This window comes from Chionomys nivalis, chromosome 1 (genome assembly GCF_950005125.1).
Source record: "Chionomys nivalis chromosome 1, mChiNiv1.1, whole genome shotgun sequence".
Taxonomy (NCBI): Eukaryota; Metazoa; Chordata; class Mammalia; order Rodentia; family Cricetidae; genus Chionomys; species Chionomys nivalis.
The window spans coordinates 172315045-172333857 of record NC_080086.1 but is presented as its reverse complement, the minus strand read 5'-3'; the positions used below and the strand labels follow the sequence as shown (position 1 = coordinate 172333857).

Genomic DNA, 18813 nt, shown 5'->3' with positions numbered 1-18813 from the left:
CTACACTGATGTTCCATCTGCTTATGCCGTATTGGCACAGAATGTCTGACCCAAAATTCTGAAAATGTAAAAATACTCTGCAGATCATTATCAGTAAAACTCATTCAACAGAAAAAGATGACCCAGACTAATGAAAAAAATCTTAATTTATCCATGTAGCAAAGAGTCATAGGCTCTATGCAGAAATCTCTGTGTATTTTAATGGTTAGGTGTTGCTTCATCAGGCCCACTGGAGTTAATATAAAAGATAGCATCACATTATATAACCTCTCTAAAATTCACAAACACGTGAATTCCAAGACACAACTTGTTTCAAGATGAGAGATGAGGAATTGATAAAACTGTTCAATCTTTGTATTGTTTCATATGATTTTTATTAACCACAAGTGGCTATAAGCATAGGTCGTATGATTAGTGTGACTAAGGAACTGAACCCCTTACTTAATCTTAATAAACTTAAATTGGCACTTGTGAATGGCCTCCACATTGAACATAAAGTACTCAGAAGTCAGAAATCTTTCCTAGACTAACAGTATAAACGGCTATAACTAAGGTGCCACACATGTGAAGCCCACAGATCAGATATACGAAGCTTGAAGAGAAAGCCAAATGCTTTGTATTTAAGGTTTCTGAATTAAACATACAAGTCTATATCACCAACGGGATACCTACTTTGTTCAAGGTCCTCACAGCTGCGTATCTCAAGGCTGGTTTAGGAGAGCTACAGAAAAGTTGAAGAACTGGAAAAAGGGAAACAGAAAAGTAACTGTGGTTCCTGTTCACCATATAGCTGAAAATTACAATGTGTAATGAATCACATTCATTGTTTGTATCAGAAAACTAGATCACAATATAAAATCTTCATGTCAACAATAATATCAAAAATAGGGGGAAAAAGTACTGTTCAGGTGTAAAAACTTTAATAGAAAACAAGGTTTGCTTTGCTTCTCTAAGAATTAATATCCTAATTAGTATTTGAATTGTTTAAGAGAAATAGTGCTAGTTGTGAGAGCAAAGGAGCCTGTCCTGGAACTAGCTCTTGTAGAGCAGGTTGGCCTCGAACTCACAGAGATCAGCCTGCCTCTGCCTCCCGAGTGCTGGGATTAAAGGTGTGCGCCACCATCGCCCAGCACAAATGTGTTTTCTAAACATTAAAATCATTAACAAACATCTTTATTCACTGAGCAGTCTCGGCCCTAAATACCACTCTAATGACCACTCTGCAGACCCATTGATTAAAAAAAGAAAAATCAACATAAGAACATAGAGAACAGCTATCAAATACAACTAACCTGAGACGGCAGGTGCCAGCTCTCTTGCAGTGCAGTTAGGAAGGTGAATAATGGCAGAAGCAGCTTCATAAATAACCATTTCATGTTTATTTCGCAAGCAGCTCTCAATGAAATCAAAGAGTGGACTTTCATGACTGCCAATAAATGCAAATAGATCGTGTTTACATATCAAATAGCAGGATATATGCACAACGGTTAAAAGCACAGGTAGACTGAGATATACTTCTGGACCACTGCATAAAAGAGCACTGAAAATTCACTTCTTCAAAAAGCAATGGTATTTGTTAAACCCAGTTTTTTCAGAACTTTGAAATTTAACCAAGTGAGCCATTACTGAAGAAAAACACGGATCTCAGTGAGAATAGTGAGCTTTCTGGTGCTTTAACTTGCTGGACTCCCACTTCCCATCCTTTCTTCCTAGCTCTGGAAACCAGCAGTCTCAGCCTGTGAATGTCAGCAGCCTCAGTGAACTGGTTTAACATCGGCCAAATCAATTTATGTTACAGATCACATTAAAAATTTGAAAACTACATAATTACTCTTCTAACCTAAAAAATCACAAGGCATACAAATAAACAGTAAAATTCTGCCCAAACACAAGAGAAAAGCAGCCACCAGCAATTCCTGAGGAAGCCTAAGATATCAGACTTACTAGACAAACACTTGAGAGTCAGCTGATACAAACACGTTCAAAGGACTAAAGGAAACTACATCAAAAGAATTAAATCAACATATGAGAGATTATAACTAATTAAAAACCAGAGATTTGGAAAAAGGAATGAGTGTAATAAAAGATTAATCAAGGGGGTTTGTTGTGGAATATTTAACTATGTAAAGATGTGTTACATTTGTTTCTGCGGCATTTGTTTAATTATGGAAAGATGTGTTGCTATTTTACCTTGCCTGCCTAAGGCACCTGATTGGTCTAATAAAGAGCTGAATGGCCAATAGCTAGGCAGAAGAGGGATAAGTGAAGCTGGTGGGCAGAGAGAATAAATACAAGGAGCAATCTAGGTTTGAAGAAAAAACAAGAGAAAGAAGAAAAACGAAGAGAATGGGGAGACAGTGAGGGACACTCTTGGGGCAGAAGCCAGGCAGCTGCCAGTCAAACACAGAGACAGAAGGAAAGTAAGCTAGACAGACAGACAGACAGAGTAAAAGACCCCAAGGCAAAAGGGAGATAAAAAGAAACATACTAATTTAAAAGAGCTAGCCAGAAATAAGCTTAAGCTAGGCCAAGCATTCATAACTAATATTAAGTCTCCATGTCATGATTTGGGAGCTGGTTGGTAGCCCATAAGAAAAAGCCTGCTATAGAGGTTTGATTACAAGTGTGCACAATGGATGAAAGAGCCAGAAAACTGATATAACCAGTAAAGCGAAATAAAGAAAAACAGGAAGAATGATCAAGGTTTGGAGACCTGGAAGTATGAGCAAGTATGTCAACTCCATGTAATTAAGAGTCCCAGAAGGAAAGAGACAAGGGGGCAAAATATTTGAAGAAACAATGACTGAAAATCTCCAGACTGTTTGATTAAAACCAAGTCTACATTCCACAGAAACTCAACAAATTTCAATCAGGGTAAATACATATAGACACAATGTTGTTGAAGTATCAAGTAAATAAATAATTCTGACAGCAACAGGGTAAGAAAAAAAAAACAAGACAACTCATCACACTTTACAGAAATCAATAGAATTATACAATTAATGGATGACTTTGGGGACTTCACCCTATGTACAGCACCTAGTTGGCTTCACGGCCAACTCTTCCCTCCCAGGCTGAATATTAGAGGACACAGAAAGAAGCTTGTCTAAGTCATTCATTCATTTTTTATTACTTCATTCTTTCTGCCATTCTCCTTCCCTTAATTTTTACTGTTTATAATATTTTATGCATCTTTATAATTTCCTTTTTCTGATATTTTAATGTTTTATTTTATTTCCATCTTTTTGTTTCTGTTCATCTTCCTTTTATCTAGTTTTTCTCCTATATTTTAATTTTGTAAATTTTTAACATGCTGCTATCTGTTCCTTTTATATCCTGTCCCTTTTTCTTTTCATTAAATCTTGTTTCATTCCTTTATTTTTACCCTCTCTTTTACTTCATTCACCACTTGTGCCTTTACTAATTTTTAAATTCATACATTATTCTACATTCTTTTTTTACTATTTTCTTTTCTATTTCCACTTATGTAGTAAATGACTTTAATTTCTTTTAATTATATTTCTTTTAAAGATTTACTTTATTGTAAATAATGCATATGTGTGTGGTTATGCACATATAAGCATAGGTGTGCAGAGGTCAAAGGCATTGAATCCCCTGGAAGCAGCTTTACAGGTAATTGTGAGCTGCCTGATAAGGATGCTGGGAACCAACTCTTCTGGAAAAGCAGTGCCCATGTTCTGAAACACTGAGGCATCCCTCCAGCCTCTTTTAACCGTATTTTTATGTATGATTTATTTTGGTGTTAATGGTATTATCACAATTCTTTTTCCTCGTGAGCAGAGTCCTTAAGAATGCTGCTCACTAAAAACTAACTAAAAAAAGGGAATAGCCATTTTAATAGATGCGTAACCTAAATCATAAACATGAAAACACAAAGTAGTGTGGATCCTCTAAAAATATGCAATTCTTGAATAATTGAACCTAAAGATATTGAAATCATTAAAAAGCCAGAATATTTCAAAAGACTGCTTTTAAAAGTGATCAATGAGGGTCTGTTGAAATGACATTGTAAGAGCTCACGTTTTGCAAGCATGAAGACCTGATTTAGAACCCTTGGCATCCACATAAAAAGCCAAGCATGGCTGCACATACCAGGACTGGGGAGCAGAGGAGACACATCGGGAGCTTCTGCTTCAGTGAAAGATCCTATTTCAAAGAAGTAAGGCAGAGAGTGATAGAGGAAGACATCTGACAACCTGCTCTTGGCTTCTGCACACATGGTCATACTCTCATATATACATGTGCTTGCAAAATACACACATGGAGATTAATAAGGAGGCTCAAATGAGAGAAGAGTGAAGATACTAATATGATACCTGTACCAAAAAAATTGGACTAAAAATTTAGTACTTGGATAAAAAATTCAGCCAAAAAAATCTTAAAAATGAAAAACTCAGTAAATAAAAACTTACTAGAAAGTATCAGCAACAGCCTAGAGCAGCCAGAGGAAAAGCTATCAGGACTGATGACAAAAGTGGGAAATCTATATTCAGATAACAATAAAGAAAACAAAATCCAGAAATAAGAAAAATAACATTCTAGTGCACTAAACCAATCAACTGATCTATGCTGCAGAAAGACCTGAAAAGAAGAGACTAGAGGGACTAAGAATTTATTCAGTGAAGTTACAGCAGAAAACTTCCCAAATCAAACAATGGCTCAGTGGTCAAGTTCATGTCAAATAGTTCATAAATACCTGTAACTCTAGTTCCAAGATAATTCTTATATCTTATTTGTCATAATGGAATAAAATTAGTATCATGAGAAAGTATAGAAGCCACACAAACACATGGAGATTGAATATGTAAACTATATTTGCTACATATAAAGTATAGTGTTTAAAAACTAAAATCCTAGAATCAAGTGAAAATAAAACCATAATTTATTAGTATTTTTGGTATATAGAAAAGACAGAAGAGGCAAGCTTATTGAGATGGGTGCCTATATTCACAGGTCAAGAGAATTCTCTGATAGATATCTCAGTGACATACCTCAAGGTCACTAAGAAACCAACAAGAAAAAAAACAAACAAAATTAGTATGTAGAAATAAAGAGAAATAATAGAGTAGGGTAGAAATCAATGAAATGAAGATCATAAAAGAATCAATGAGCCAGCCAATGGTGGTGCACACCTTTAATCCCAGCACTCAAGAAGCAGAGGCAGGCAGATTTCTGAGTTCGATGCCAGTCTGGCCTACAGAGTAAAACACTGTCTCAAAAAAAGGAGTTGCTTTTATGAGAGGATAAACAAGACTGACAAAGCTTAGACAAACTAACCAATATAACCAGTAACATCAGAGGAGAAACGGGTGAATGAGTGTCATAACAAATATTCCCTGAAACCCAGAGGCTCACTAGGAAGGATTTTGAAGACTTACCTTTCAGTAACTAGAAAACCTACAGGAAATGGATTCTTGACAAATGTGCCAAAATGCCTATGGCAGGAAAAATAGCCTCATCCACAAATGGTGCTAGGGAACTGGATATGCATGTGGCAAAGACTGAAACACAAACTTCATTTCCACTTGGTATAAAAATCAACTCAAAATGCACTAAAGGCCTTAAATAAGACCCGAAGCTTTGAACTTATGAAAGGAAAACACAAGCATTTCAAGACACAGGGATAAGCATCAACTTTCTGAGTAAGACTCCAGGGCTCAGGAAATAATAGCTAGGCCTGACAGACACCACATCAAGCTCGTGCATAGCAAAGGAAACACCAACTGAAAAGACAGCCTACAGGATGGGAGATAAGTTTTGTTAGCTTATTCATCAGGCAGGGTACTTGTTACTAAAGAGCTGAAAAAATTAAACGAGTAAATGAGCAGAAATTTCTCAAAAGCAGTAAAAATGGCCAATAAATATATTAAATATTTAACCAGCCTTAATAGCAATATGCAAATGAAACTACATTGAAATTCCATCTCCCCCGATCAGAATAGCTACATGATAAGAAAACAAATGAGAAGAAAAGCAGGTGAGGATGCAGAGATAAAGGCGCCCTCATACACTGCTGGTGGGACTGTAAATCAGCACAGCCACTATGGAAATCAAAATGGCGGTTCCTCAGAAAACTAAAGTTATATCTCTGCTAAATATGTATCTGGATGAATCTAAGTCAGCATACTACAGATACTTGCACTCTTCATAACAAATAAATGATAAGCACTTATTATACAATATACTATATTACATGCAATATAAAACATAATTATAGTAAAACAAAATTGGCTATTAGAAAAAAATCAAATGTTATATATCACACTAATACACATTTACTATTATAAACAACAACATTAAAACTAACAACCAGAAGGCATGGCCTCAATTGGATCAAGTAGATGTTTAAAGACCTATAACTACCATTAAGCTCAATGGTTTCCCCGTAACACTGCAGTGAGACAAAGATGTCATCTTTCAACATTTCTACTCACTAGTATACTAAAGGCTTGAGCAGTGAAAAAGATCAAGCCTAAAATACAGAAGTTGGTCTAGAAACAAAGAGTAGAAAACATATTTGTTCATAGGTGACACGACATGATTCTGTACACAGAAAGTCCAAAGTAGTACACCAATGCAGAGAGCGAGAGTGAGAGAGGAGACAGAGAGAGCAAAAGATCAAGAGAGCGAGAAGCATAGTAAGTTTATAGTCTATAAGACGGACATAAAAACAACTCTGTTTCAATGTGCTGCAAAAAGAAATCTAAAAGTAAAGGAAATGAAACCATTCCATTCCTAAGAACAAAAGTTTGGGGCTCACTCGGTTAATATACTTGCTTTCAAGTCTGAGTTTGATTCCCCAGGATCCACATGGGTTCTACATGCACACAAAATAAACACATACTTTTAAATGATTTTAATAAAACTATCACAATTTTAAATTGAAAACTATAAAATCTTCTTGAGGGCTCTCAATGTAATTCTAGAAGAATACATCGAGGAGGATACTGTAATCTTGAACAGGCAGTTATTGGACACGACACTCAAAGCACAATCTCTCAAAAACAAAGGTGATAAAACAAATTTCAATAAAATGTTAAAATAAGGAAACAAAAGGCAAGCAACAGACTATGTAAAAGTATTTGTTTACTAAAATTTGGGGGGGAGGTATACCAGGAGACGTACTTGTCTACAGACTTTATGAAATTTTTGTCAAATTTTGTTATCTGTAGTTTTTTAAAGGACTTGTATCCAGAATGGGTAAGGAAGTCTTCCAATGCAGCAACTCTAAAAGTGGGTAAGAGATCTGAATGACTTCTACTTAGTAACAGCAAAAAAGGAAGAAAGTAGTAAAGCAATAAGCAGCTGAAGAGAAAGTAACTACGAGTAATTAGTAACACCAGGCACACAGGTGCATCTAGGATCCAAGCACTCAGGAGGCAGAGACAGAAGAGCTCCAGGTCAGACAGGGATACACAGTGATAGCAATCTGTAACAAGTAGAAATCAGAAACAACATCACACATTGATGCAGACAAGAGCAAAGGCATGTAAAATAGTATGGAACTTCATAAACTCATCTTCAGCTTCTTTACAAATTAAAAATAGCATATAGTCTAGGTATTCCATTTATAGGAATCTTCCCAAGAAAATAGAAAATATATGTTCACACAAAGATTTGTACCTATCAATAGTTATCATTATCCATAGTAGAAATATAATCAACCCAAATGACCATCAATTGATAAACAAAACCTGTCCTTCTCATACCATGTACCTGGGTCGAAGTTCTATCCCAAGCCCCCTCTGGGAGTTGCCTCAGTCCAGACTCCACCTCCCCGCACCCCAAAAGTCTGCCAAATGATGACCCCTCCTTAGAGACACTCGAGACCACTTCCAAAGGGTATTTAAACTGCCCCTCAGAGACCAAACAAACATGTTTTCCTGGTCTTCCTTTCCCATCTCTTCTCTGAGGGCCTGGAAGGCCACCCAGGAGCACTAGTAGCCATTAAACCTGGGCTTTTTCTAATTTGGTCTGATTTGGATTACTGCGTCAGCGAAGAGTTTTATTGGGGAGCAAAAACTTTTCAGTAATATCATTCAGCAATAAAAATGAGCAAAGATCCATGCTGCAATAAAGTAAAGGACGAAATATTAGGCTCAATGAAAACAGCACGACATGATACTATTTGTAGGAAATGTCCATGCAGGCAAAATTTAGAGACAAAAGGCAGCTCCAGGGCTGAGGAACTAATGACATAAAAGTAAGCAACTTGAGAAGGTGACGCAAACATTCTAAATACAGATTGTGCTGATGGGGGTGCAGCTATATGAGTTTATTAATAAATTATATAACTGCATGCTTGCAACTGTAAATTAATCTCAATGGAACTGTTAAACAATACCTAGCACTGAACCAGGCACGGTTGGCTCACACCTACAATCTCAACACTTGAGAGGCAGAGGCTCCTGTTGTTGAGTCCCAGCAGGCCTGGACTATAGAATGAAGCCCTAATTAAAAAAACAAACATATTACATTAGTTGATCAAAATTTAAAATATGAAAATCTTTTCATATATAATATTGTTGAGAAGGAAGCCTAATTGTTCTAAAAAGAAGTTCATATTCATTTACTATGTTATCAAGAGCTACCAAAACAAACTATTTTAAAAGTTATGTATTTATTAGTTAATTATTATTATTATCAGTGTGTGTTTATGGGGGAGAATGAATGTGGGTGTGCATGTGTGGAGATTAGAGAACAGTGTCTAGAGTTGTTGCTCTCTTTCCATTATGGGTCCTGGGAACTTAAAATTCTCTCATGGTGAGTACTTTTACCCACTAAGCCATTTCATCAGCAAACTGCTTTTCTATCTTATATTCTATAGAGTTGGTAAATCTAGATTATGTTCTTTTAAGTTAATAGTATTCTTTTATAAGTATCTACAGTATTCTTATTTCAATTTTTTATTGATATTTATTGAGCTCTACATTTTTCTCTGCTCCCCTCCCTGCCTCTCCCGTCCCCTCTTCAACCTTCCCCCAAGGTCCCCATGCTCCCAATTTACTCAGGAGATCTTGTCTTTTTCTACTTTCTACTTCCCATGTAGATTAGATCTATGTAAGTCTCTCTTAGTGTCCGCATTGTTGCCTAAGTTCTCTGGGATTGTGGTTTGTAGGCTGATTTTCTTTGCTTTATGTTTAAAAACCACCTATGAGTGAGTACTTGTGATAATTGTCCTTCTGTGTCTGGGTTACCTCACTCAAAATAATGTTTTCTAACTCCATCTATTTTCCTGCATAATTCAAGCTGTCATTATTTTTTCTTCTGTGTAGTACTCCATTGTGTAAATGTACCACATTTTCCTTATCCATTCTTCAGTCAAGGGGCATTTAGCTTGTTTCCAGGTTCTGGCTATGACAAACAAAGCTGCTTCTATAGTATTCTTTTATATGGATCTTTCTTTCTTATCCTTGGGTGGCACCCAAGGTAACTGTTTTCAACTCCCATTAACTAACTACAGCTGATTCTATCAATCAACTGTGTAATTTTCAAAGTTCTTAACCACATGCTCTCATATAACAATACATTTTTTAAAATTTCTTTTGGGAGAGGCAGTTTTTTTTCTGTTTTTGTTTGTTTTGTTTTTTAAGACATAGTTTCTTTGTGTAGCCTTGGCTATCTTGGATCTAGCTCTGTAGATCAGGCTGGGCTCAAACGTACAGAGATCTACCTACTTGCCTCTGCCTTCCAAGTGCTGAGATTAAAGTGGAGCTAGTTCTTAAGAGACAAGGCCTCACTCTGTAGGCCATGCTGGCTCAAACTTGCACTCCTTTTTGCCTCTTCTGCCTGAGTGCTGGCATTACAGACATGAGTCATCACACCCAGATTGCATTTTAATAGTGAATAAATTAAATGCAACCCCTATCTTTTAATATTACTCTTCATAAATTCCACTATATTCAAAATATAATTAAAAAACCAGCAGAAAGTCTTATGTCCAGTAGTCTAAAACAGTTTCCAATATCTTGCTGGATACTGTCCTGGTTTGCATTCTATTGCTGTCATAAAACACTGGCATCAACCTGGGTTTATCTCATCTTACACTTCCAACAGTCCTTCACTTAGACTACTTCGTAAGCTCCAAGCCAATGAAAGACTCTGTTTCCGTTAGGGTTACTGCTGCTGTGAAGAGACACTGCTGTAGGAAGGTCCTACAGCCAGTGGTTACCTGGTTACCCGCCCACTGGGGTGTGGTCTCTTATACTATTTATGCCGATATAGAGCATGCGTCCGGCCTCTTTTCATGCTGTGGGATTTGGTTTCTGATCTCCATTCCAGCAGAGGATTCTGATTTGTGAGTCTACTCCTAAACAAATAACTGTCTATTTCTCAATTCTGGGCTAGTATGGGATTTCTTTTAAGTATCCTTCTTCAAGATACAATGACCATGGCACCTCTTATGAAGGAAAACATAACTGGAACTGGCTTACAGTTTCAGAGGTTTAATCCCTTATTGTAGTAACAAAGAGAAGCACTGAGACATGTAGGCAGACAAGGTGGAGAAGGAACTGAGAGCTCCACATCTTGACCTATAGGCAACAGAAGGAGACTGTGGATAATTTGGGCATAATTTGAGCATATGAGACCTCAAAACCTGTCTTCACAGTGACATACTTTCTCCAACAAAGCCACACCTCCTTCAACAAGGCTATACCTCCTAATAGTGCCATTCCCTATGAGCCTTTGGGGCCATTTTCAATCAAACTACCACATACACTATCTCAAAAAAAAAAAAAATCAAGACAGATAAGTAGCTGCATGAAGTTGACCTGTGGTTTTCATATGCATGTATACACATGTGTACATGCAACCACATACACATATGCACCCACATAAACACACATACACATATGCACCACATGAGACTGTATTCAGTGCACTGTTTTCTTTTACAGAAATGATGCTAGTCTTCATTCACTTTACCATATGTTTTCCAAGAAGCAGTATTTTTCAGAGATGAAGACATATGGATAAAATTCATTCCTGATTAAATATTTTATAATATCTCATAACTAAATTTTCTATACAATTTTTGTTGGGTGCATATTAAAAATATCTTTCAAAATTCAGACATTATAAATAATATAGGAACTGACATTTTGTTTCCTTGTGCATATGTACAAATATTCCTCTATGAAATTCTTGAAGAGAAACTTCTGGATTATAGACCAGCAACGTATGTGCTTTTGTTTTTTAATAGTCATGCAAATAACCTTCCAAAGTATCTGTTCTGTTTTATACTCCCAGCAACGTTGGAAATATTCACATTCTAGTTAATATTTGATACTATAAAGTATTAAATATTTTGCCAATATGATGATAGCTGAAAATGGTATTTTATTTTGATGTGTATGTTTCTGATTAATGGTGAGGTGAAACTTTTTAAAAATGTCCACTGCAAAATCTTTGTTTTAGTAAAACACTGACTTTACTTAGTGAAAAATTACAAAATGGTTTGCACACTATTTATTTATTTAGAGACATGGTCTTGCTATGTATTTAGGCTGGCCAGCCTCCCAAGTGGTGGGATTATAGTTGAGAGTGCCACTATGTCCAACTCCTGTCCCCTCCTCTCCTGTACACTGTCCTAGAACAAATGGGCAATGAAGGGGCCAGAGCACCTAGTATTACTTCAGTCTGATCTGTAAGAGTTTTCTTCAATGTACATTATACCTGTTGAATTTATGAGTCCTAGTTGGCTATTTGTGCTTGGTTTGCATTTTTAAAATGTCATAGAAACTGGGCATCAAGCTGGATTTCTGCCATGGCTTTCTGGAAGTGAATCAATGAATCAGAGGTGAAAAATTTACTTAACACCACCAGCAACTGACATTTATCACTGTCTGTCTGGGGGAAAACAGTCCAAATGTCATGTAATTGAAACAACTGGACTTAAGAACGCACAGGTATTATGATTTAGAAGTGTCCCCGCGATAAGATCATGGGAAGGCTCATGCTCTATCCCTGGTTACTGAGATGTGACCGAGAGCACTAACTACTAGGATGGAGGGCCTATTGGAGGAAAAACTCAATCAGTTTTTCCCATCACATGTGCCCTACCATAATCCTGTCTTACCATGCACGAGCCCAGAAACAATGCTGCAACACAACCACAAACTCAAACCTTTGAAACCAAGAGCCAAGAAATGTATTTCTTTATGTTTTAAGATGTTTATCTTAATGATGAACAGCTGATTAACAAACTAGGCTAGAACTCCTGATTGTTATAATGGCTTGATGAGATCTCCTGAGTAAATTGGAAGCATGGGGACCTTGGGGAAGGGTTAAAGAGGGGAGGGGAGAGGCAGGGAGGGGAGCAGAGAAAAATGTAGAGTTCAATAAAATCAATAAAAAAATAATGCCTTGATGCAAGTCTCTTAAGAATAAACAAACCTCACTGAAAAGAAAGATAAGTAATCCTTGTTCGTATCATATAGATACGGAGAAATAAAGATGAAAAACAAGACCTAAAAAAACTCTTGTGCAGAAAAACGAAAGATTTGCCTCTAGCCTATATTTACATTATTGTAATGCTACTGAAGTTAGTAGGATGGTGGCTCAGATACTGCAACTGACAGCAGTGGGAAGTAGAAACCCCCAAATAGACCAAAGCATGCAACGAAATCTAGTTTTTACAATAAAACTGATATTATACAGCAATGGACTCAGACTCATTTCAACAAATGATACTGAGTCTACTAGCTTTCAGATGAGGTGAAAAATTAAGTTGTCATTTTATATCATACCTAGAAAACAAATTCAGGTAGAATACAGACCCAAAACATACAAATTAAAACTATAGTGCTTGAAATAACACAGAAAATACATTTATAAACTTAGGGTTTAATCAAGACAACAAAAACAGTATCTGTGAACTTGGGGTTCAAGCAAGACAACAAAACAACTTTTTTTCAATAAAAGACCAATACACGCCAAATGATGGTGGCACAAACCTTTAATCCCAGCACTTGGGAGGCAGAGGCAGGAGGATCTCTTGTGAGTTCGAGACCAGCCTGGTCTACAGAGCTAGTTCCAGGACAGGCTCCAAAGCTACAGAGAAACCCTGTCTCGAAAAACAAAACAAAACAAAAAAGACCAATACACTTGTCTTACATCTAAGTAGTTCTTTTATGTTCATCAAAGACATCAGAAAAAGAACAGCCAATCTAAAGTATGGAGGAATATATCTGTAATACTTATAACCAATCAAGAACTTTTATTATTCCACATTAAGAATTCCTACAAATCTATGGAAAAGCAGACAATACAATAAAAGCACTGGGCAAAATTAAACAGGTGTTCCCATATTAAGAAAATCAAATGAACAGTAAACTCAGAAACAGAGTGTCAAGAGTTTTTAAAAGTCTATGTTTACATCCACAAACAAGGCTACTCTTAGATTTAATCAGAGAAGCCTCTCCTAGCACTGAATGCAAGTGAATGAAGAGCTCCATGGTCACAGAAGATGCTAAGGACATTTGAGAGCTCAGACCTAAATAAGGCATTTATACTACTCCTCAAAGTTCAGGGAACACAGCAGGAGAGGGGCAGAAAGAATTTAAGTGTGAGAAGACAGGAGATAGGGAGAAAAGCAAGAAAAAACATCTTCCAAGCATGACAAATCCATGGAAATCATGAATTCACAACAGTTTGGTCTGTAGGCATTGGGCCGACACAGCAGGCCCTACTAACAGTTGGCTATGAATTAGGAGGGGCTCACTAGGTCCTATCACTTACTTCTTAATTATTAGCAACTAATAGAATCTTGGAGAATGGGAAGAAAAGAATTCAGGTGTTTGTATACCCACAGGTGAGCCCACCAGGTTCTAATGGATAGTTTCAAACCCATGTTCATAGAGAAAAATATCCCTAGCTAACTAACCACCGAGGGACACAAAAACAAAACAAAAAGCTATGAATATAGGAAAGAGACTTTTAGTAAGAAAGAAGTCGGGCAGGAGCAGCAGCAAAATAAGTGTGAGAGAGTTAACCGGAATACGTTAAATTCATACGTGAAATTGTTAGAGAACAAAATTTGTTAATAAAACAGAACATTAAAAACTGTTAAGATTACACATCAAAACCACAATAACAAAGACATAAACTTGATGAATGAATAAATAGCTTTTTATAAAATAATGGTAAAACAACAACTATCAGTTTGTATTACCATCATTATGACTAATATGCCGAACAAAAATAACATAGGGAAGCAAGGGTTTATTGTGGCTTACAGTTTTAGAGAGAACAGTCAGTTTCTGCTTGGTTCCATATACTCTGGAAGAAAATTATGACAGAATATGTGTGAGGGAGGAGACTGTTCACCTTATACAGTCAGGAAGCAGAGAGTGAAGAAGAGACTACAGACTAGGACCTATTTCTTCCAACTAGATCTTTCATTTCTGAAGTTTCTAGAACCTCCCAAAACAGCACCACTAGCAACAGACCAAGTTTCAGTCCATAGGGAGAGGGAATTTTGTATTCAGCTCATAATATTAGAATACAAAAGAATGAAGTAACCTCACTTCACATTACATTAAAAAATACTTCAAAGGGCTGGAGAGATGGCTCAGTATTTAAAAGCCTTGCTGCTCTTCCAGAAGACCCAGGTTCAATTCTCAGCACCCACATGGCAGCTCATGACTGTCTGTAACTCCAGTTCCAGGGGATCTGACACCTTCACACAGACATACACACATGCAAAACACCAATGCACGTAAAATAAAATAAATCATTTTTAAAAGTTTTAAAAAATTATCTCAAAATGGATCAAAAACCTAAATATCTAAGATAAAAACTCTGAAAATAAATCTTTGTGACCTAGGAATTAGGCAATAGTTTTTTTGGGTGCAACACCAAAACCACAAACAAGCAAAGAAAACATTTACAAACTATACTTGATCAAAATTTCAAACTTCTGTTGACAAAAGAACACTATGAAAATAGTAAAAAAGACAGCATAAAGAATAGGAGGAAATATTTGCAAAGTATATATCTGTTAAAGTTACTATATCCAAAATACATAAAGAGCTAAAAAGAATCCAATGATAACACGACAAATAACCTCAATTTCAAGATTTCAAACAGAGGACTAAGGCTACCAAGCCAGAGCAGTGAGTGCCTGACTAGAGGGCAGGCCTCAAGGTCCCCGCCAGGGAACGCGGGCCCCTGCTGCTGGGGCTGCAGGGTCTGCTGTGCTCTCCTGGACCCGCTCTGCCTACCTCCTACTTCCCTTGGTCCCTGGCTCATTGGGCTACCAGGAGTCCCTGTGTAGGCTGAGAAGTTCCATCTGGACGGGTGAGTGTGTGCTATCCTGGGGCGGACTGTCCCGGTAGAGAGCACAAACGCCCCTCCCCCAGCTCCTGCTGCAGCTCTGCCTGCGCCCTACTTCCCTTGGTCCCTGGCTCATTGGGCTACCAGGAGTCCCTGTGTAGGTGCTGAGAAGTTCCATCTGGACGGGTGAGTGTGTGCTATCCTGGGGCGGACTGTCCCGGTAGAGAGCACAAACGCCCCTACACTAAGGCTACCCAACCAGAGCAGTGAGTGCCTGCCTAGCGGGCAGGCCTCAGCAACCCCCGAAAGGGAGCACAGGCACCTCCAGCTTGTACTGCAGTGTCGCCTGTGTTCTACTCGACCCCGCCCTACCCCTTGCATTGGGCCTTCTTTCCGCGGGTCATTGGAATACCAGGCGTCCCTGTTTTGGTGTTGAGGAGTTCATCTGGAAGGGAACGGTTCCTGCCCTACACTGAGGAGATACACCCAGAGAGTTAGTCACAGCAAAGACTGGTCCAAGACACCAGGCCTCTCCTGGCTCCATTTGAAGGAAGAGATGGGCAGGCGCCAATGCAAGAATTCCCCCAACAACTTGAAAGGCAACGCGACATCACCAGAATCCAGGAATCCCGAAATAAGAAGTGTACACCCTAATCCAGAAGAATTAGAAGAATTCGACTCAAAAGTGAATTATATGAAAATAATAGAGGACCTTAAACAGGAGGTGAAAAACTGCCATAATCAATTAGAGATTACAAACAAAAAGGTAGAGGAAATGAACAAATCTCTCAAAGATACCCAAGAAAACCAAGAGAAAGATTTCAAACAGAGGTTTCTCCAAAGATGATACATAAATAACTAATAAATATGTGAAAGATATCAACATCATTAGTGATTAGGGAAATGCAAATTAAAATAAGTAAATTTATACAACATCTTCATACTTACTAGGACAGGTTTACTAAAACAGATAAGGATGACAATTCTAACACACTGCTGCTAAAAATGCTATAAGGTATAGTTCCTTTGGAAAACAGTTTGGCAGTGCCTTCAAAAGTTAAACACAGAGTTAGACTAGGGGCCTAAAGTTCCATTCCTAGGTATATACCCATAAGAACTAAGAACCGAAACATATTTTCATATTAAAAATTATACATGCTGGCCAGGCATGGTTGTGCACACCCTTAATCCCAGCACGCAGGAGACAGAAGCAGGTGGATCTCTATGAATTTCAGGACAGCCAGGGTTACAAATTGAGATCCTGTCTCTCTGTGTCTGTGTGTCTGTGTCTGTGTCTGTCTGTCTGTCTCTCTCTCTCTCTCTCTCTCTCTCTCTCACACACACACACACACACACAAAGAAAAACTTATACAATTTAAAGCAGCATTCTACATAACAGCCCTAAGTGGATACAATCCAAATGTCTCTGAATAAATGAATGGAAAAATGAAATGTAGTCCATCTATATAATGGAATAAATAGTATTCAGTCATTGAAAGGAAAGAAAAATTGATACTTCCACAATACAGATGTACACTGACACATTATATTGAGTGAAAAAAGTCAGAAACAAGAAACTGTATATTCTATGATTTCATTTATGAGCAATGTCTAGAATAGGTAAATACATGGAGATTAAAAAAAAGAGATTGTTTCCCAGCTTTCTAAGAGCAAAGGTGATGTGAGATTCCCCTTTGAATATGATTGGTTAATTAATAAAGAAAACCGGCTTGGCCTAATAGGGCAAAAGAATAGAGGTAGGCAGGGAAAACTAAAGGGAATGCTGGGAAAAAGAAGGGCAGAGTCAGAGAGAAGCCATGGAGCCCCATCAGAGCCAGATGGAACTTTAGCTGGTAAGCCACAGCCACGTGGTGATACACAGATTAATAAAAATGGGTTAAATTGATCTGTAAGAGTTAGCCAATAAGAAGCTAGAGCTAATGGGCCAAGCAGTGATTTAATTAATACATTTTCTGTGTGATTATTTTGGTTCTGGGTGGCCAGGATGAACAAGCGGCCTCCCTCCTACAGAGAGGAAAGGAAGACTGAAGAGTGACTGTTAACTGAATTCTTTGTGATGGTACCCTAACTTTTAGAATATGCTAAAACACTACACTCCTCATCATCAAAAGGCAATTGTTATGGTCACTAAAACTATGTAAGGTACTTCATCAATTAGAAGTTTTTCAATTCCACATCTCAGCTTCAGGAAATCTCCCTTCTCCATGGAATGTGTGTAGAAACAACCATTTTGGAAAAACAGTCTTGTGTTAACCTATAAAGCACAGATGTATATATGACAATGACCTCACAATCCCACCCTTCCTTATATACTGTAAAGAAGTGTGTGTTTAACCATGGAAACAGGGATATTGCACTGTTGTGGCTTGAATGTGTTCCTCAGAAGTTCATGCATTGAACGCTTAATCCCCAAATCCATATGTTAATGCTATTTACAGTGGAGTCTTGGGGGGGGGGCGGTAATTAGGATTAGATGGTATTGTGGGGGTTGGGACATATGGCAAGAGTAATGCTGTAAGTAATGTAAAGAGAAGATACCTCAACTGACATCTCTCCTCTGTCTCACCATGTAAGGCTGTAAGAAGGCTTTTCAGATACTGAGCAAATGCCAGCAGCAGGCTCTTGCCTTCCCAATCTCTATAACTGAGCTAAATCCAACATCTCTTATAATAAATTTCTTGGCTTTAGATATAGATGCTCCTTAATGCACAATGTGGTATGTTCTAATAAACCTATTATAAATGACAACAATATAACTCAAAACTCCTTTATGCCTATCTACTAAACAGAGCCTAGCAGCACATCACACATGGAGTACAGCTCTCCATCCTCACTCTACACACTCGTGGCTCTGGCTCACTGCTGCTGCTCTTCATCATCATAAAGTACTCTATTGAAGGTCTGGGGAAGAGTCACCCCATGCATATTGCTGTCGCCTGTCATCATTTTTTTTTTTTAAAAAATCCCAAGTCAAACTATCATAAATTGAAGAACATCTATACTTTTATAGCAACAAAAATGGATGAGGAAAGGAGTGTGAGAGACAAGAAAGCTATTTAACAGCAGTTTTATTCATAAGTGCCAAAACCAGAAAACAATCCAGATGTCTGTTCTAAGAAGAACGAGCTGGGAAATTACGAAGGAATATGTCTAAATGAATAGTGAATAACAAGTGTATAAACAAAACCAAGTGTGATTCTTACAATAACATTCTAAGTGGAAAAAAAAAAAAACCAAGGCACAAAATGTAACATGAGTCTATCAATAACAAGTTCAGAACAAGATGAAACAACTTCAATATTTAGGAATGGATATAGGGGGAGTAAAAAAAAATACAAAGAAAAGCAAAGAAACGAGTGATTTAAATGTCAAATTAGTTGTTCTTCTGGAGATCAATAGCTATAACTAAGTAACATACATAAAGCATGGCATGGCACTACAAAATGCTATTTCCTAATGTACTCAGTCCTATACACATAATATACATATAAATAA

The 18813-nt window shown here is 37.5% G+C and overlaps 1 protein-coding gene across 2 annotated transcripts in view; it reads right to left on the bottom strand.

The window, feature by feature from the left end:
* Copg2 (COPI coat complex subunit gamma 2) overlaps window positions 1-18813 on the bottom strand; it is a 123089-nt gene that overhangs the window by 53989 nt on the left and 50287 nt on the right. For both annotated transcript variants that reach the window (XM_057787896.1, XM_057787903.1), the window contains 2 exons: window positions 1293-1426; window positions 673-740 (listed from right to left, as the gene is read on the bottom strand). In XM_057787896.1, coding sequence (XP_057643879.1) covers window positions 673-740; window positions 1293-1426 — 202 coding nt within the window. The remainder of the gene's footprint in view (window positions 1-672; window positions 741-1292; window positions 1427-18813) is intronic.